The 21,734-nt window shown below is 36.5% G+C and overlaps 1 protein-coding gene across 1 annotated transcript in view; it reads right to left on the bottom strand.

Annotated features, from left to right (window-relative positions):
* Window positions 1-5,534: 5,534 nt before the first annotated feature.
* LOC106875385 (E3 ubiquitin-protein ligase ZNF598) overlaps window positions 5,535-21,734 on the bottom strand; it is an 18,806-nt gene continuing 2,606 nt past the window's right edge. The window contains exons 3-7 of the mRNA XM_052966766.1: window positions 18,913-18,972; window positions 15,975-16,189; window positions 15,050-15,267; window positions 11,314-11,404; window positions 5,535-7,560 (exon numbers count right to left, since the gene is read on the bottom strand). Coding sequence (XP_052822726.1) covers window positions 5,535-7,560; window positions 11,314-11,404; window positions 15,050-15,267; window positions 15,975-16,189; window positions 18,913-18,972 — 2,610 coding nt within the window. The remainder of the gene's footprint in view (window positions 7,561-11,313; window positions 11,405-15,049; window positions 15,268-15,974; window positions 16,190-18,912; window positions 18,973-21,734) is intronic.

The raw sequence follows: 21,734 nt of genomic DNA on the forward strand, positions 1-21,734 counted from the left end.
TTAAATATAAATAAATGCGAGCGTAGTAGAGAACCCATTCCTTGTCCATCACGTGACTGATCATTATTCGAATCGGCAACTTCTTCGAACCTTTCCCGCCAGAACGCAAACTGACCAATCACGGCCCCTAATAAGGTCACGTGATAGAGTATATTTCTACCATCTGGTGAGCCAATAATTTGTTATAAATAGCTTTAACTCGGCAGCCAAATTTGTCTCGGTCCAGTTTCTCTTTGAGAACTGTTCCGTGTACCACACGACAGCAGCAGCAGCCAGCGACCACTTCAGCAGCTTCGTCCAGCCACGATGACCTCCGCCGTCGCCACATCAGCAACAAGAGTCTACTACTACTATCCAGCATCATCATGACCAACACGATTAATACCAAGCACCCTCTACGCTACCAGCGTCAACACGATTTACTATGTACACCAAACCAAACTCCGCGGCACATCTCTCTCTTCGATTCTGTTAGGTGACTTAGCTTCACCACAGTAAACAAACAGACAAGAGAACCACAGCCAGCGACGAACATCTGTATAAAAATAATCACGGCTAGGCATCGACGCCTCGACATCACAACTAGTGATCAGCTCTGCCAAACTCAGCCTCCCTCACTTTCACATACAGAACTTTTCCTATAGTGTACTAACGAACTGGTATAATTGTCCACGTGTTATTGACTCTCTTTCTCTCTGCTGTAATAACATACACACACATGTATCACTCACATACACACTTTTCTTTGTATGACGGCTTGTCTTTGATTATGTTCTTATATGTCGCATTCACACTCTCACACAGACATACATCTTTAACGCTACAATAAATATACTCTGTTATTCATCTTATTTCGGTTGTGGTCTTTCATTACTGGTCATCTATGTTATCGACGTATAACATAATATATATATCATCTTTGATATATAATTGTATGTTCGACCGTGTGACTCGTGTAAATAAAAGGAGTCCTGTTTTTCCATTCGTCACCATTTCTCCTTTTATGAGTTTGCACGGTCGTCCCTTACATATATATATTGTATGTGTACCATTGACACAAGCCATATTTTTCCTTTCCAGTCCTCTGTAAAAAACATGTCTAGCCATGGGAAATATTAGCTTGGAAGCAGGTGAGGGTTGGCAACTGTAAGGGCATCCTTCCATAGAAAAGATACCTTAACAAATTATGTCTGATCCCAGTAGAGAAAAGTGGGTGTTAAATGATAGGTTGTTGTATCTTTGGATTACTATTTGGCCAATAGAAACACATGCACTGGTTTTCTTTTTCACTTTACTTTGTATTATTGCTTGTCAACTTAAGTGGCAAATTAGCAGAATTGTTAGACCAATGGAAAATCATTTTTTCTTACAACTCATATTCTAAGTTCAAATTCTGCCCCAAAATTTCAGGCCTTGTGCCTAGAGTAGAAAAAGTTCTTTAAGGTGGCGAGCTGGCAGAAACGTTAGCATGCCGGGCAAAATGCTTAGTGGTATTTTGTCTGTCTTTACATTCTGAGTTCAAATTCCGCCGAGGTTGACTTTGCCTTTCAGGGTCAATAAATTAAGTACCAGTTGCATACTTGGGTTGATCTAATCAACTGACCCCCTCTGCAAAAATTTTGGGCCTTGTGCCTAGAATAGAAAAGAATAGTTATGTCACATCCACTGGCTTTGTGCCAAAATTCAAAAGAATTGTTGTTAATCAACTAGTTAATTAATTAGCCAATCAACTAATCATTTGCTTGGATAATTGTTTGTCAGTCATTTTGCTATCATTTATGACTCCGTCAATGACATGCTTTAGTTACTTGGCAATCTCACTAGTACCTGTGGCACAAGAAAAGATCCAGTACACACTGAAAAAAAAAAATGGTTGGTGTTGGGAAGGGCATCCAGCTATAGAAACTATATCAGCATGGAGGATGGACATTAAATGATAACATTTATACTTTTAGGGACGTGTGAGAGTGAGAAATCTCAGTAATTGCATGTATGTGTATGTGCGCATACGTGTTTGCATTTAAGTGTGACTGCTTTGCATATGGAAACACATTTATGTGTTAGTGTCAATCAATACATGCAGATTTTAAATAGAAAGATAAACAGAAAGAAAGAAACTGAATAGAGGGAACAAATTAACTGAATATATACATACAGCTTTCCAAGAGCATAAACACCTCAGTATAATCATGAGTGTATGGATACATTTCATTGGGTTTAAACTGGGAGGGGGGGGTCATTTGGTTATAGTGCAGATTGTATGCATGCACACAAGCATTAACATACTTGTACTTATTTCTCTATTTTAGAGTATCCCAGCAGGTTACAGTTCTATAGCTGTATTCCTTTATCTCTCAAGAGAATCAAAAAGTATCCATGCATATAAGCATTTATGCTCACACATACAACTACCCAAACACACATACTTATACACAGCTAGGGTCTTTACCCTAGCTGTGTATAAGTGGGATTGCACATAGAAAGTTACTTTTGATGATGGGATACATTAAAAGGGTAAAGACCCCCTTCGGTCATGAATGACCATGGGATTGCACCTAGAAATTTACCCTCCAAGGCACAAGTCTGGGCAAGGTTGTATGAAAGTCCAGAAGTCACCCATGTATACCAGCTTCCACTCTTCATACTACTGTAGTGAAACCTCTCTCTCGGACATTCAATCACAAATGATAACAAAGTGGCAAACATCTAGCCTTCGGCTGCCTTGGACCCTTGTGTCCACCTCCGATTGGTTCTTATTTGCGCAGCAATTGTCTACAGTTCTGTTTCGCGCCAGGGTGCATACCGTCCAATCGTGGCCTTCTAATAAGGTCACGTGAGAGAGTGTTTTTCTGCTGTTCCGGTGAGCCCCCATTCATCTATAAATTAGCCTGTTTGTCTTTGATTTCAGACCTCTTACAGAACACAGCTCCAGCCAGTTTCCAGCGACGACGTCATCACCACCAATGGACTGTCTACCACAATGTCGTAGCCAGCAACACCACCACCAGAGTACACGCTAACAACAACAACCGCGGTTTTCATCTCAACACTATTTGAGTGGATTGTTTCCACCACGAAGTTTAACAGCCAGAACCAACCTGCAAGAATCTTCTGTACCAGGTAACCGGTCGCAGCATCAACGCTCAACTTCACACACAACATGTGGCACCACAGCTCTGCTCCTTGGCCACAAGTTCCTGAGTACAGACATTCAACTGTGTAACTCTTATACGAACTGGTATTTTCTCCATCTTTGTTCAGGACGCTTATAGTCTCTCACAGACTCTTATTCCATGTTCTGTATTTCTCTCTCACATACACACATATTGTTGTATACATACTCTTGTACAAGAAGGCCTGTCATACACATTGTATTGTTTATATGCCGCAGGCACGCACACACAGACACACTGTTCGCTATGTTAATAAACTTACTCTCTCTATATATAATTAACGGCTGTCTCTGTCACTCACTTTCTTGTTCCTTTAGTAGCACTTGGCTCACATCTCACATTGTGAGCCTTCATATGTCCATATTACATGTTTTTGTGGTTGACCGTGCGACACATTTAAAGGAGCCTCTCTTCGTTCATCGCCATCTCCTTTGGTTCGCACAGTCGATACCTACACTACTGATGGTATCCAAGGGAAAGACAAAGGCTGATACCAGCTTGGTACCAGTGATATTGCAACCGATTTCTACAGCTGAGTGAACTGGAGAAATGTGAAAAAGTGTTTTACTCAACAACACAACACAACACAGCCCGGTCTGGGAATTGAACTCACTACCACATGATTGTGAGCCCAAAACTCTAACCACTGAGCCATGTGCCTTCACACACTTATACACAGCTACTTATATGTGTGAGTGTGTGTGTGTGTTTGTATATTTATATATGCACACATGCATGTGAACCCAGAATCCATATATATACACATATGTATAACTTCTGTCACACACACACACACATGTAAATACACACCCATTATTAAGTACAAATACAAATGGCTGAAGCTGGTTTTAGCAAATTCTTTAATGCATTTATCAAATACGAACTTCAACCTGGAGAGAACTATCTTCATGTCTGATCTCAATTTTTTTTTTTTTTGTAGGAAAGTAATAAATTTACTTTATCTTTTTACCAATAAACCAAACAAAAACAAAAAAACACAGTAACTAAAGAAGGTAATTCAATGGAAATATCTTTGTAATTACTCAGTAATCATATTCTGGTTTGACATGCCAGGCTCAGAACATTTCCTATTGAAGGCTCAAATTCAGAAAAAAAAAACAAAAAAAAAAAAAAAAAAAAAAAAAAAAAAAAAAAAAAAATCGAGATTTATGAAATCAATTTTAAAACTGTTTCTCCAATAATAATTCCAAAACAAATTAGCTGAATATATACATATAGCTTTCCAAGGGCATAAGCATGCTTACATTTTAATAGCAATACATATATATTCATAAACTAAAAAAAACATTTTTTTAAAAATTAAACCTGTTTTTCCTCACTATACACTAAAAGGATAATTATAGCAATATATACATAGTCATAAGCTAAAACTTAAAAATTAAACCTACTACATATATTTAAAAGGTTGTAATAGTTACCTTGTACATGAGAAAATAAAAGAACTTGAAATCTGCTTCATTTCTGTAGTTATATAACCCTGTTTGTCTGATGTACACAGTATACTAACTGAACTTACAGATATGATTCTTATGTATTTAGCTAACATTTCAATATATCTGACCATTTCTATGAGCACCATCACAAAGCAATTTTTCAAAAATGCTGGCATTGGTAAACAATCTTATTTTTATTCAGTCTTACAACAACTGAAGTAATTGTTGTGAAGAGAAACATGAAGAAGTGAGCCCATTATAATAAATTTAGACTTTTGTACAACACAGCTGGGCAAATATTAAGCAGCAGTGAAATTAGGATGGGAACAGAGTAAAGTTTTGTTGACCTCAATAGATTTTGAATAGTATAAAATTAGTTTCCTTCATATCAGTTTATAAGAAATGTGAAGATATATCTCAAAATTTCACCTAATTTCAAGAAAGAGTCAAATATATAGCTGCAGATAGTTAAATGCATTGGATATCCCAATTCAAGTGAGATGTTGACATCTTCAACAGCAAAAACAATTTAAAGCTGGTCTGCAGTGAAAATATATTTGGATTTGTTGAGTTATTTTCAAATAATTTTATGTAAATTATAGAATGTAAAAAACAAAATATCTTCAGATAGAAACTCATTTCTACCTGACAGAAGAAATAAGCTCATACCTGGAAAGTAAATATCTAGAGAAATAAATATGAAGAAAAGAAAAGAAAAAAAAAGTCAAAATAGCTGACTTGGTTTTCTTGTTGGATGATGTCAAACAATGAAAACAAGGGAAAAGAACATTAAAAAAAAAAAAAAAATTATACACTCCCAACAACATCCTGAGTAATGTCTTATATCACAGATGATCATGGACAAAATTTCACTGTATCATTTTGAAGGTCTAAAAGCAAAACAATATTATTTTGCTTTAACCAAACTAGTATTCTGAAAATTACCACATGACCATGAAGATGGCTCTCTAGAATCCCATGTGAAGTCACTATTTTGATGGTAGAGAGAAATGTGTGCCTTATAGTCAGATTGAGAAAGTACTTGTTGGCAGACATGGCAACTCTGGAGAAGGTTCTCCTTTGATGTCCAAACGTGCTTTGAAGCAGTGTTAATTTGTGTGGAGGAGTTGTCTTGATGAACCCCAAATAAAGCCTGTTGCTTAGCAATATCTGGCAAAAGAGCAATAAGTTCTTGAACAATATTAGGGAAGTTTTCAGACCCAAGTAAATCAAAACACTGGCGATAGTATTCTTGGGATGAGATTACACCATGACGGAAATCTTGAGATAATGATTTAAAAGTGTCAAAACGATTTTCATCATTGGAAAGAGCAGTGCGAATCTCAGTGATCAATTGTCGGTTACGTCCCACAAAATTTGAAGGGGGACAGTAATTAAATTTAAGGGTTGTATTTATTGGATGTTGACCAGTTAGTGCTTGTTGAAAGTTAGTAATTGCAGAATTTGACAATGAAAGGCCTGGTGGAGGTCGGGGCAGTAAAGATTTATAGGCTGAACTACTGTCTTTGTTGTTAGGAAAACCTGCAAAACCAGGAGGTGGTTTCACAGAAGTTTTTAAACCTGATCCCTGTATAAGTTTGTCATTTTTGCAAAGAGCAGGGAAATCTTCTTCAGACAGTATATTTTGAACAGTAAATTCTTTGGGTCTAGCATCAAGCTGTTTGTTACTTGTGTTTTGCTTTGTGTCAGTTTTTACATCTGACTCTTCCCAGTTTTTACCTATTTTATCAGCCCTACCTTCATCCAACTCTGCTTTACCATTTAACTGTATCACACAATCCACACAACTTTTACTATTCCCTCTTGAGCTATCAGAGTCGGAGGCAGCAGCACTACTTTCAGAAGAATCAGCAGCAGGCACAGGTTTCTTTACATCTTTAGTTGATGAATCACATGACACCTTTTCTGTAGAAGAACTTTTTTCTTTATTCTTTTTACTTTTCAACACAAGGCTCCCAGTAAAAGAATTTGATTTTTTTTCTTCTGAGTTTTTTACAGTAGGTTTTTTAATAGGCCAAGTAGCAACAGGGACATTGTTTTCTTGACTTTTCTTCTTATTTGTTAAGCTTGGGAAGTTTTCTTCACTATCTAATAATTTACTAACATCTTTCAATGTTACAACAGGTGATATATCATTTGCTTTAGCACTGGTTTGTTTATTATTACTCTGTTGCTTATTACTGGCTTGTTTATTACTGGCCTGTTGCTTAGAATTATTAGTTTGTTGCTTAACACTGGCAGACTGTTTAGTACTGGACGCTTGCTTATTGCTGCTTTGCTCTTTGGCACTTGGTTGTTTCACATTGGTCTGCTGCTTAGTGTTGACAGACAGTGGCATTGTGTATGATAATAGACTTATATCAGTTGAATCACTATTCATATAATTGAATGTTGTTTGTTTTTGCTTTTTGGGTTGCTGCTTTGTATTTTTGGTCCATACATTTGGTTGTGTACCAGAGGCATGATTGGCAGAATTATTTTTCTTATTTGAGGTTGCTAACTGAGGGAAGTCTTCTTCAAATAAAATAACTGGTTGTTTCTGTTTATGAGAGTTTGTCTCTTTCTTCTTACCATAGTAAATTTTAGGACTTGGTTTCACCTCAGCATTAACAGTTGATGAAGAGTTCGATGTTAATGATGGAAATTCTTCAACCATATTGTTAGCTAAGTTATGTGGATTTGATCGAGTAGCCCAACGGGTTTGGAATGTGCTTTGATCATTATTAACTCCAGTAGCAGATGGAAGGCTTGGAAAATCTTCATTCAAGCTTAATTTTAGTAAAGGCTTAGTAGAGCTGTTTTCAGACTTTTCCTTTCTGACAGTCTTTTCCCCTTCTGCTTTCATTAATGCTTGCTGATGTTGGACCTCATCTTCTATAGAAGCTGCTATAGCTTTCTGTAAATCAGCATCTCTAGGGAAGAATAAACAATATTTCATTAAAAATCATGAGAGAAAAGAATATGTAATTGCTAAAAAGGAACTATAGTTATATTGTAATTTCACTGCCCTTCAGAACTCTAAGTGATTATTTTAACCTTTCAGCATTTAAACCAGCCATGTCTGGCCTAAATACTATACCCAATTTATGTTTAAACTGGCCAGATCTGACTTCTCACACCTACCCTACTTAGTCATTCTAAAAATAAACAACCACATCATCAAAACCTCAAAGCTATGAGATAATGCATAATCAATTCAAAATAATGCAAATAAAAAAAGTATTATATTTGACAGAATAAACTGAATACTAAAGGGTTAAGTAATTATTTCTACAAGCTAATGTAGATATCACACACTGCTTATATCATCTATATCAACACACTCGCACTTCAGATGATGTATAATAAACAGCTATTCTAGTTCACTTATGCTTTTCATGTCACAATATACATTCAACAAATCATACTCAATTCATGTCTCTACAATCTCCAGAAATCTTCCATATTCAGGCTACTGACATGTGAAGCTCATGTGACAGAAAACAGAAATGATGATGATAACTGCTGCCAGCACAATCAGATCACCTAATTATTATCAACATTTAGTACATGACCGTCGCTTCATGAGTGTGCTTACCGATAACTAATCCAGTGCATCTAGCACATCTGCAGTCCTAGTTCTCTTCAAGTCTGCTAGAGATCCCACTACATCTTTGTAAACACTCACTGCTTACAATGAATTTAGATATTGAAGACTTATCCACTAACTGCTTTTATATTGAAGAAGATCACTTCACTGATAACACAGATTTTCTAACAAGTAACATTAGAATTGTTATTTTCTACAACAGTATAACAGCCCATTCTTAAAGCCATCTTTCTGCATACTCACTTTTGAAGACGGTGTCTAGAGTACTGTCTGCTGGGTTTAGAAAGCCTAAACCACTCTAATACTTTAGTCTTGGTCTTACTGCATAACATGCTCCATAACTTACTCTTGGATGAAAACTCTTTTGTCTATACACTGAAGCTAGTAACAGTGTCTAGTTGGGGATCATTTTCTTTGTTTTTTGGGACAAAAATGATAAAAAGAATGTCAATACAGAGCATGGTTGATAATCTTAATCTGACACTTCTTATTGACTTCCTTCATTGATACAGACAGTTCCTTCCGGTGCTGTGTAAAAGCAGCCAGTACACTCTGTAAAGTGGTTGGCATTAGGAAGGGCATCCAGTTATAGTAACCACGCCAAAACAGACATGGAGCCTGAATAGCTCTTCAGCTGGTCAGCTTCTGTCAAACCATCCAACCCATGCTGGCATGGAAAACGAATGCTAAATGATGATGATGATGATGATTCATTGCTCGACAGACTATACAAAATAGAACCATGTCAAATGCCTTTTCTAGGTCAGAAGTATTTTTACTTTATTCAAGACAATTCTAGCAGTTACAATGTGATTACACACACACACCTAATTCTATCCATAAAAATTGTCTTGTACCAACTTGGATATAATAGGTCTCCATTATTTTCACTACTCAATCCTGTAATTTTTCTAGTGTTTCTCCAACATTTTCATAACAGTTAATAACAATGTTATATCACATAGATTAACAGCTTTTTGTAAAATCAACTTAGCCAAGACAGTGTTTCTCATAAGGACTCTCACTTGTGGAGGGGAATGTGAGGTTTGAAAACAGGGCAAACAAATTGCTCGGTTTAATAAATCAAGCTGGTTTCCAATATGTTTTTTATTTGTCTAACATCATGGTAAACAAAGAAGAATTATAAAGATGTAAATTCTATTTTGCCTTCTCAATAACAAGGAGGGGAACAAAAAATTTCACAGTTATCAGATTGGAAAGAAACAAATGCTTCTTTGGTCTTAATTAATGGATTTAATCAAAATATATTTCCTTTCACTATTGATAACATAATCCCATCTATCTGGCAAATCATTGATCCCTCAGACATAAAATTCTTTGGATTTTGAAGTAAAGAAACATCAATATCATTTTTAATCCCTTCACAATTGATAAACTGTTTTCCTTCTAAATAATGTTGCAATAATCTGAAAAAATGATAGTCAGATGGAGTAAGAAGGGTGAGGCAAAACTTCCATATTTAATGCCACAATCTTTTCCTGAGTGATTTGGGAAATATATGGTCTTGCATTATCATCTCAGAGCAACACCTTTTTATGATTTACCAATGATAGGCACTTTTTATGTGCTAGGCATTCCAAATGACAACAATACTTAGCTGCATTACTGTTTCATTTTGGTTTAAGTTAATGCAGAGAAATATTGTTCTCAGCTTGGAAGCATTACACAAAAATTTACAAAAAGTACCTGCCATTGGTCAATCATAAAGAAGTGTTGATCTTACATGACAATATAAGGCCAGATATTGCCCAAGTCATTCAGGAAAAGATTATGGCATTAAATATGAATGAGATCCTTCATATCCCACGAAACAGAACATAACATTTTTTGGTTGTAGCCTGGTTTGGGAGATGGATTTTCCTTCTTCATTGGGTACAAACCATTGTTGTTTTCATAGAGAATCGACTTTTCATCACTTGTAATGATTCTACCTAGGAAAGGCTCAGTAGCAAGTCTACTCTTCAAAGATGAGTAGAAAACAACTCTTTGATTAAGCTGAGAAGCAATCAGATGATGAGGGGACCTAATGACCAAGTTAAGACATGAAGATGTTTTATGATCAAAGTATGACTTCAACTAATTCTTGTGCAGTTTGCTTTGGATTTTCTTCAACTATGATTTTCAGAAGCTCAATATCAACAGAACTTGGTCATCCAGATTGAGGAGAATCTGCAAGAGAAAAATTTCCTGAGCAAAACTGGTCAAACCATCATTGGCATGTCTGAACACTTAAGGTTTCATTTCTATAGGCCGAGTAAATATTACTTGCCACTTCCATTGCTGAAGAGCCCCTTTGGAGTTCATACAGCATGCAGTGTTTGATATGGATCTGATCTAAAATCATTTTATAAAGTTAAAGATTGATATGAATTTAATCACAACAGTATAAAGTAATCTGCAAACAAAGAAGAAATCATTAGAATATAAAATTTAATGTTTATTTTACTTAACTATTGAAAAAGTACCTTCAGTGTGATCATGTCAAAAATACAACAGGACTTACTTTTCAACTTGTACATATTAGGAAAGGAGATGGAGTAGGGGCTGGTATTTGTCAGTTTAAGATTCACTGGCTTATGTAACTAATACATTCCTACCTACTGTTACATAGTTAGCATTGCACTAAATCCTGAATAATTTCAGTTCTGATTCCACTAAACCAGACTACAGAGCAAGATGAAGGACATCTAGCTATTTCCAGCATGTTGGATCTCCTTAACTGTTTCTGAGTTGAACAAATTTCTCTTCAATATGATACTGAAAATATGTCTGTACAGGCATGGAAACTATTGAAGAGTTGTGTTCTATGTGTCATGATAAATAGAACAAAGACCACAGGTTTGAAGTTTATTACAAAAAAATAGTTCACATTCTTAACTTCTAGAATATGTATTGACCAACTCTGCAATAACATCACTTACTTTCACTAAGTGGATCCCTTGAAAAAAATTATAACAAAATTTCATTCAATCTGAATATTTGTATTCCAATAAATAAAACATTGCAAATACATTAGTGCATATAACTATTGAAGAAAATGTGAATAGATGTTTACCTTCCATCAAAATATGCCCTTCCTTTTTGAGCTTTAGAATATCTTCCACGAGAACTTGCTTCATTTCTGTAGTCTGGACGACCACCAATATCTGCAACATTCAGATTTTCATGTAAACTTCTTTTACAGTTAAATAAAATTCCTTAACAGCTAAAAGTCATCTCCTGAGCAATATCTAAGATTACTATTTTTACTTAGTGATCAACATGTAATAAAGAATTGAAAGAAAACAAGAACAGGTCTGCCTCAAACATTAGAATTCACATTTTATTTGAATTTACAAATTTTATTAAACTGAAACAGCTTTTGATTAAATTTTCATAACAATTATGGTAGCTGTTTTGAAGAATTTGTTCTCAGTCTTTGGGCTGGTACCAAATTCTTTGAACAATGACCATGGTGATGATGAAGATGAATTCCAATATTTTAAATCCAGATTTGTCCCCGTTAACGGGGGCCAGATCTACCTCACTCTTACAGCAACCACTCTCACATCATCCAGCCTGGTTTTGGGTGTCCTCTCTCCTCAAGCCAACCCTCCCAATCTGCTCCTCCACGTTGTCTTTTGGTTGACCTTGCTTTCACAGTTCATTCATTTTAAACTCAAGCACTCTCCTCAGAACATGAACCTCATCCCTCCTCAACACATGTCCATACCACCAAACTCCATCCGTCTTTACCAGCTGTTCCACCGATTCCTCCAACCTCAGCATCCCTATCAAGTCCTCAGCCCTCCTTTTATCCGATAGTTTCACATCACACATTGCTCTCTCGGTCCTTCTCAAAATTGCCATTTCGCTTTCCCTCAGGCACCATGTTTCACTCCCATACAGCATTGCCGAGCTCATGCAACTCCAATAAACCCTTCCTTTCATCTTCAAAGAGAACCTTTTCCCATATAATAATGCTCCACATTCCCTGAACTTCACCCAGCCAAGTCTTGCTCTTGCTGTCACAGATACTTCACATCCACCCTATCTCTCAAATAACAAAACCCTTTCACCGTTTCCACCTTGTCACATAGCGTTTCCACTGGTTCCACCAGCCCTCCAGCTCCTTTCTCACATCTTCCACAAACAAACTCCCTTGCCAGTCTTGGGGTCACCTTCTTCATTTTCATACATCTACCATGAATCCATTTCCCACATGTGCCATTACCCTCCTCCCACACACACCACATGGATCCACCTTACTCACTAACACTTCTTCCACCCCACTCACCACCACCATTGTCTTCCTGAGGTTTACTTTCAAACACCTCCTCCTATTTCCAAAACTTCTCCCTCAATCCCTCCATCATCTCACTCATCAGAACAAGGTCATCCACAAACAGTATCTCCATTATCAATCCCTCTCTTGCAGTCTCCGTCACCACATCAATCACTATTGCACCTTCCTTGGAACCCTATCAAATGCCTTCTCTAGATCAACGAAGCACATGTACCACCCCTTCTTATCTCAGTATTTCTCTTGCAATCTCCTTACAATGAACACTGTTTCTATTGTCCCCTTTCCTGGCATAAAACCAAATTGCATCCACCATTTTCTGAATTCTCCTCTCCAACACCCTTTCCATGATCTTCCTTGCATGCTCCAAAAACTTCACTCCCCTATACGCCCCACAACTCATCTCATCCTCCTTTCCCTTGAAGATCGGTACCACCACACTTAGTGTCCAATCATCTGACATTCCTCTTCTATCCAGCACATCCTGGCAGAACTCCACCAATACAATCCCTATCTCTTCACTTGCAGTTATCATTTCCACACTTGCTTCTGATGGACCAGCTGCCTTTCCTGTTTTCATTTCTTTCATTGTCTCCACTACTTCTTCCCAACTAACCCTCTTCACTACAACAGCTTCCACTCTTTGATTCCATTCATTCTCCTCATTCATAATTCCCACCATATGCTCTTTCCAAACTCTTCCCCTGTCCTTCTCACTAAAATTCAACCTTCCATCACTCCTGCCTCACAACCTTCACTCCTTCAACATCCCTTCCATCTTTTTTTTTCATTAATTTCATAAACCGAAACACTATCTGGGTTCTCATCCAGCCTGCTCAACTTCTCCTCAGCCTCTTTCCTCACAGATCTCGCAACCACCCTCTTTGCACGATTCTTCATGTCATTATACCTAGCTTTCATTTGCTCAGTCCCATTATTACATAGAGTCTTGTGTACCTCCTTCTTCTTTGTTATCACATCCCTCACCTCCTCGTTCCACCACCACATATCTCCTTGATCTCTTCTACCTTTCATCCTTCTGAACACTTCGTCACATGCCTTTAGTACCCCTTCTTTAAAAGACTTCCACAAATCCGGTGCATCAATGCTTACCAACTCCCCAACTCTCTCCTCAAACTTTGCTCTTGTTTTCTCTTCCTTCAGTTTCCACACCTTTCTCCACTCTACCGTTCCCTTTCTCACACAGTTTTTAACTTTATCCAAGTCAGCAACCACCAACCTGTGCTGCAACTCACCTTGTATTGTTTTCACATCTCTCAGATACTTTGCTTTCCATGCCAACCAACACAAAATCAATCTGTCTTATTCCCTCCTGCACTGAAAGTCACCTTCCTTTTCTCCATTTTCCTAAACCATGTGTTTGCCACACACAACTCCTTCTCATTGCAAAACTTCAACAGCATCCTTCCTTCTATATTTCTCTCCCCAATTGTTTTCCCCGTGCACACCCTCAAATCCCTGGATCCATTTCCCAACATGTCCATTAAAATCACCCATGCCCCAAACCAATTCATCTATCTTATGCTCTTCCTCAGCGATTCCTCTTTCACTTTGCAGACCATACCCACAAATCACCCTCAACACTGTCACTCTTACTCCTAACCTTCACTACCTTCTCACAGATTTCTTCCTTCACCAAAACTCCCCCACCTCTAGTCCCCTAGCCATTTCCTGACCACCACAACTTGTACCTTCTGCCCTTGACCCCCACAAATCTTGCACCCTGGCCACCTAGCCTCCTGCACACAGTACACATCCACCCTCCTCTTCCTCAATTCTTCACACACCTCAGTTGCCCTTCTATGCAGACTGCCCAATTTCTAACTTCCAAACCTCACTCCAAGTTTCTACTAAGGCTATTGGCCATCATAAGGCAAGTCATGCTTGCATGACCTAGGATAGGGTTTCTACCTTCCTTTTTGAGATAGGCAGATGCAGCCCACCCCAACCTTTGGGCTGGTTGGTACCCATGCTTCTTTGCTGTTGTCATGAGGCTTTTTTGGAGCTGGATTTTCTGCAGGGAGCATGCCCTTGCTTACCCCCAACCTCAGTTTCTAAACATGAGTGGTCCTGAGACCAAGGGCTTTACCATGATTTTTAAGAAATGTGGTGGAAAACTAGCTCGGGAAGGCAGGGATGCTACTTCCTGAGACCCCTTTTGGAGCTCCCCTACCATATGAATAGGATATCCTACAATAATGATCACATAACATGAAACTATATTTATCAGGGAACTACAGCATTTTGCTATATATAGAAAGTTAAAAATGAGAAACTGATACATTATAGAAAGAATTAGTTCATCTTTTATGACCAACACTACAAGCCAAAATCTATAAACAGAATTATCATGGCTTTGAAACATATAATAGTGTGATAAATACAGACAAAGCAAACTATTAAATTGATTATTAACAAATGATATATTAATTAAAGTAAACTTTAATACATATTAGTAAACTGTTATATTTGAAAATTTAAGTCTTACCTCTAGCTCTGATGCGTGGAGGCAGTTGGAAATCTAAATCAATAGTGCGTGCCTGTCGTGCTTGGGCCTTGGTAAGATTTTGCCCATGTTCCTGAGTGATATGTTTTTTAAGGTCTATATCAGTGCGAAATGCATGAGTGAATTGTGCATTGGCACACTCGGGCTCTTCACATAAATAATGTTCCTTTCGAAAATGTTCCTTTAACACGCTGTATTCACTAGAAGAGAGAAATGGTAATTAAATTGTGGCAAAAAGGAAGTCTTCACAAACTGGTAAATGAAATATACTCAACAACATACTTGTTAATGTATAAATGTACAAAACAACATACAAGCCTAAAAATGAAATACAATGTAAAATATAAACTGTAAATGTTCAAAGCCTTCCACAATGTCAATGCAGATATTGCTTTTCCTTAATATTAATTAATACCATAAGGACATTTATAAATTTGACATTTACTTTTGATGATGGGCTATATTAAAAGGGTAAAGACCCTCTTTGGTCATGAATGACCATGGGATTGCACCTAGAAAGTTACACTCCAAGGCACCAATCCGGGAAAGGTTGTTTATGGAAGACCAGCAGTCGCTCAGGCATACCAGCCTCCTCTCTCCACACCAATGATGTTATCCAAGGGAAAGGCAAAGTCCGATACAGCTTGGCACCAGCAACGTCACAACTCAGTTCTACAACTGAGTGAACAGGAGTAACGTGAAATAAAAGTGTCTTGCTCAATAAACACAACACACAGCCCAGTCCAGGAATCGAACTCACAACCTCATGGTTGTGAGCCTGACACTCTAACTACTGAGTTATGCACCTTCATTAGGACATAAATTAAGGATCTTATCAAAAAAATAAGGTACTTGAAAGCTCAACATTGGAAAAATCAAACTGAAATCAAAATATTAATAGACTTACTCGTAGTATTGATTAGAGATGTTGTCTGCATCACAAAAATGGCAGAACAAGTGATCTTTACGCAAATGCCGATAGAGATCATCAATATCCATGTAACGCTTTTGACAAAACTGACATAGTGGATGACCTTGATAGGCAGAATCATCGGGATCCCCTACACTACGATGAAGAGCAAGTTCAGTTTGAGTGTAAAGCTTTCTTTCTGACGTAAAGATCTACAAAATAAATTGAAATGATAATTTAACTCTGAGATAGCATAAAGCAATAAAAGGAACTAAATATTAAAATACACATGGCAAAAATAGTTAAATAATCCAAAGGGTTACAATTAATTGGACATCATTAATATCTGTTCACACTGATATGTCTAGTATAGAATGTCATTATCCATTTCCCAAGTAGAAGTGCAAAAATGTATGCATACTATTATGTTTGATAGTTCAATATCAATAAGTTAACTTCACAAAAAGGATTAACAATTCTATGAAATCTCAATGCAAACCACATCCAGACATTTCATTAAAGGATATTGGCATTGTAGCAGAGATCTTAAAAATCCACACCAGAAGGTTGTAACCAAAATAATAAGCAAGGAATAAATAATTCTGAGACTATACAATGTATTGTGAATCAACAACCAAGAAAGATGGATGGAGAGAGTTAAAAAGTGAATGAGAGAGAGAGAGAGAGAGAGAGAGAGAGAGAGAGAAAGAGAGGGAGAGAGAGAGAGAGAGAGAGAGAGAGATAAAGAGAGAGAGAGTGGTGCTACTCAACACAGTTTAAAAGCAATGACTTTTTTAAAAAGCCAGTCAAGAGGGTAAGGATTTGAGAACTGAATTGTATTTGCATCAGCATTCATCTAATACTTAAAACAATTTCATTTCTGGAGAGTATTGACAAGAATGACCAAACCATAAGACTAGTGGGTGTTAGATACAGATAGTAGTGGCATCACATAAATCATTATGCAAAGTTTGATTTCCTAGAGATCAAGCAACAATCTTAAAAGCAGTGGGAGTTAAGTTAATGTACTTCTCAGTTATATTGTTGGACAGATCAGTCAATAGGCAAGAAAAGTCCAAATAAAGAAACCCACTTTAACCCAGTTGGAAAACCAGCTGAGAAGACCTTGCTTTTGAATGTATTTACTTTCAGGTTAACTTGCCTCAAAGTATTCAATCACCTAATATATCTGGAAATTGGAAAGAGACAAGCATGAGAGAGCACCATCATCATAATTAAGGTATGTATTCACTATAACCTTACCTAGATTCACTTAATTGTAATCAGCGACAAGAATAGGGGATTTTTGTAATCATTCAACCAATGTTCCATCCATGGTTATTCAGTCCATTTATGTGGAATATTTCAACACAATAAAGATAGACTAAAAGATATATGGCTGCTAATTTTAGCAATTTGAATGACCACTATAATACCATCCTAAGAATGAACATAAACTTTCAAACTCAATCTGCATAAAAAAAAAACACGCAGTACACACAAAAATAAGTATCAATAACATAATTAGCACTAAAGACTACTTTGAGATACAACCAGTGTTATAATTAACTCTGGTTGTGAGTATCTCAAAGTACAGAGGGACAGCATCTATTTGTGCTCTGACCAAGTAACCAGGACAAACTGGAGGGTGATGAAAGTACAATATGCCCAAAATGTTACATTACTCAAAACAGTATATCTGCAGTACTGGATCTGTGGATCATAGTTATATGACCAATTATGCTAACACAGCATAGGTCAAGTCTTCTTCATTAAGACTGACTGGTGTTAAACAACAACAAAAATATGTGGATAACAGTCAATTATATAATTGAACTCTGCTAAACATCCCATTTTATGTCAAATATGTCTCCTCAACTCTATTCTAATTTTGGTTAGTGTCACAAGCTGACAAATATTTGCTTGTATGACACCCAACAATGACTGGTGATGCATAGAATCAAAACAAACCTTGAAGCCCAGGAATGCAATGATGATAAACAGCTAAATTTTCCCAAGAGTTACCAGGATGTGAAGACTCAAGGTGAAAATTTGACCCCCATTATCATTTTAGGTCCACTTTTCTATGCAGGAGCACACAGTGTAACAGTCAACTTTATTATTATGTTTATCTTATAGTGGACCAGATACATTTTATTATGTTAGAAGGCCTAGAGAGTGTTGTGCCATATGAGAGGACTAAGGAGTCCCCTCCGCTCTGTATTGACTCTTATTCAAAGTTATTGTACAGTAAGATAACTTATGTTTGAGTGTGCAGAGTCTAGTGTCATTCATAGATTTTATTTTTACCAGTTTTTATGTTTGAATGTCCTTCCTATTACCACCACTTTACAAGTTGTATTGGATGAAGCAAATTTTCCTGATGTTAAAATATTTCAATAATGACTAGTCTTCACACTGACATATTTATATGAAAAAGAGACAGATAAAGAATTCAATGAGGAAAACAGTTGAGGAACTGTAAATGAACAGCTTTTTGTAAGAATTCAAATAGATCTATAGTCACAGAAGAGGTACACAGATCTAGGTAGCAAGGTGATGGTGCAACATTATGGAGCTGATTGTAAAAAAGAAAAGATAAAGTGGAATTGGTACACAGTACAAACTAGGTGATAGGTTTACCTGCCAATATTTTATTAATGAAATAAGCAGATTCAATAGAAAACTGAACAAAATGACGTGATACTTAATGCACTCTACTTTCTGAATTCTATGGAAGTCAACTTTGCTTTCATCTCTAGAATCAATAAAATAAAATACACCCTACCACCAAAATGTGTGACTTTGTACCAGTATTTGAAATTAATGTTTTGATGATAGAATGAGAAAGTGCTTTGAATAACAAAACAGTATATCTGTTTAACAGAAAAGAAAAAAAAGGGATGTCCAAATGGCATGAACATACCTAACTCACAGTGACAGTCTGACTATGATAGATTACCAAATAAAGAGTACAAATAGCCAACAGAGAAACCTGTGAATAAAGAAAATGTCTTTGAAATAAGAAAAAAATGTAGATAAGAACTCTGAGATAGTGTACAAGATGTTGAAAGCTTTCCATGTTAATAACATGCTTTGCTTATCAAGTTCTATACAAAGGGTATATTCTATTGATTACTATGGCAGCACTCTGATCATCTGCTACAAATATAGATAAAGCATTTTAGAGAGAATATTCCAGAAGGAACTCAGGCATTCATGGATATAAAAACAACTTTCAATGTAAACTCACTTTCTTTCATCCAGGAGTTAATGGGAAAACTATGTATTGCTGGAGTGCACAGAAGAGTCAATGTCCTCAGTGAGAAGATTAAAATAAAAGTAGATGTTTAACAGTATTTCTCAGTATTCTGCATTCCTTGAAGATAACACCAAAAGGATGAGGGTTTTATAGAAATGGTTGGGATTTATTCAAGGGATATAAGTAGGCAACAATGCAATATTACACTGCTAGTATATAAAGGATTAAGCGACACCTTGAGTAAACTGTCAACAAAAAGTTGAGAGTTTTACATGCATTTGAATAATAAAATTGAAAACTGAAGAGCTTTTTATAACGAGCTAACTAAAAGGTAGCTCATTATAAAAGTACTTAAGGACATAATGACTTCTAGAATTAAAGATAACAATAACTTGGAGCAGTTCTTCCCAAACTTTTTAAACTATCATCTCTGTTCTTTTACTAACACCTTTTTTTCAATGACCTTCCTTCACCATTTTTAATATACATATATGTAATATCAAGCCAGAGCAATTTAGTTCTGGATACTAGTTTAACAGAGAGACAACTTACCACATCACCATCCCACTACAAGTAAATATTTGATGCATCAGTACTTGACCTCATTTACTGACCCAATCTTCAGAGTGTCGCTTCGGCCAAAGTCAATAATATATTCTTTCTGCTTCATATATACACCCTCATAGTTACCAGTTAAAAGTTATCTTTATATTCTGATTTATAGTTGAATTTTCTCAATGTTCACATAAATATTGATTTCTCTGTTTACATTTAAATTGTCAAGTTAACATATGTCCGTTTGATACATGGGAGCAGATTATGAGATTAACAGATGGCACTGGTAGCTAGCAGTGACAAAATTCAAGCACATACATATCCATACAAAAGTTAGGATATTACCTAATACTACTGCATGTATGAAATTACCCACAAATTTTAACAATGATTTGAAAATAGTATTTTAGTTTCTTGTGTTTAATTTACATGCATACATAATATATATTCAATTTTGTTTATTACTTATGCATATTTCAGAGTTTATTATTATTGTTGATATTGTCATTGTTATAGCTTTTGTCAGTATTGTGATTCAGGCAAACAAGCAATTTATCACAATAATTAAAAAGGAGTGGGCTGTGTGGTAAGTAGCTTGCTTATGAACCACATGGTTCCGGGTTCAGTCCCACTGCGTGGCACCTTCGGCAAGTGTCTTCTACTATAGCCTCGGGCCGACCAAAGCCTTGTGAGTGGATTTGGTAGACGGAAACTGAAAGAAGCCCGTCATATATATATATATATATATATATATATATATATATGTATGTATGTTTATGTATATGCTTGTGTGTCTGTGTTTGTTCCCCCAACATTGCATGACAACCGATACTGATGTGTTTATGTTCCCGTAACTTAGCGGTTCGGCAAAAGAGACTGATAGAATAAGCACTAGGCTTACAAAGAATAAGTCCTTTCCTTGACTAAAGGCGGTGCTCCAGCATGGCCACAGTCAAATGACTGAAACAAGTAAAAGAGTAGAGTATATATATATATATATATAAAATATGGAGATAAACACACACACACAAAAAAAAAACTGTATAAATGTACCACTTGCCTCCTGCCCAACAGTTTTTTTGTCCCCAGTGCCCACATAAAATACTAGCAGAGATACCCAGCGTTGCCCATGTTACATGCAATTGAAGGATGAGTCTTTTGTCTTATATTTCCTGTAAGGAACTGGAATAGATACGATTCGAATTTCATCAAAATTGCACATGAGGGTTCTTTCCCTCTTTACACACAGTAAGAAATTCTAATCATGAGACATGTATCCCATACTATTAATCTTTATGCACATATTCCAAAATTTCAGTCTTCTGGAACCTGTAAAAAGGATTTTGCTCCTGAAAAATGGAGCTCATGGAACTCTAAAATGTGGGAATGAAGGCCCCTATTGGGGGTGGGGGTGTTAATGTCAATCAGAGAAGTTAAATTGTTGAGAATGTTTTTAACTTGGGTCTTATAGTATACCTGTATATGTGAGAGTATAGTTTCACTTTAATAGTTTCAGTATCAAATTGAAAGTATTAAAGTGCAAGTATTTGAAATTACAGTAGCGACATGTTATTGGTGTGGGCTCGAACTATGCAAGAAGTTAAAAATTGTTTTGGCCTAAGACACTACATGGACCCTAAGTAAGGCATGTGTTAATTTCAAATGAAATTGGTTGTGCAGTTCTCGAGTTTTATGGATTCACACAGACACATATTTTCATCTTTATATATCTGATATTTATGCGCATATTCGAAAATTCTAGTGTTATGGACCCTGTAAAAAGGATTTTGCTCATGAAGAATGGAGCTTTTGGAGCTGAAAAATGTAGGAGTTAAGGCCCCTATTGGGGGTGGGTGTGTTAATGTCAAGCAGAGAAGTTGAATTGTTGGGAATGTTTTTAACTTGGGTATAATATGTATTGTTTGATTTCTTTGAAATAG

This window comes from Octopus bimaculoides, chromosome 3, assembly GCF_001194135.2.
Source record: "Octopus bimaculoides isolate UCB-OBI-ISO-001 chromosome 3, ASM119413v2, whole genome shotgun sequence".
NCBI classification, from domain to species: Eukaryota; Metazoa; Mollusca; class Cephalopoda; order Octopoda; family Octopodidae; genus Octopus; species Octopus bimaculoides.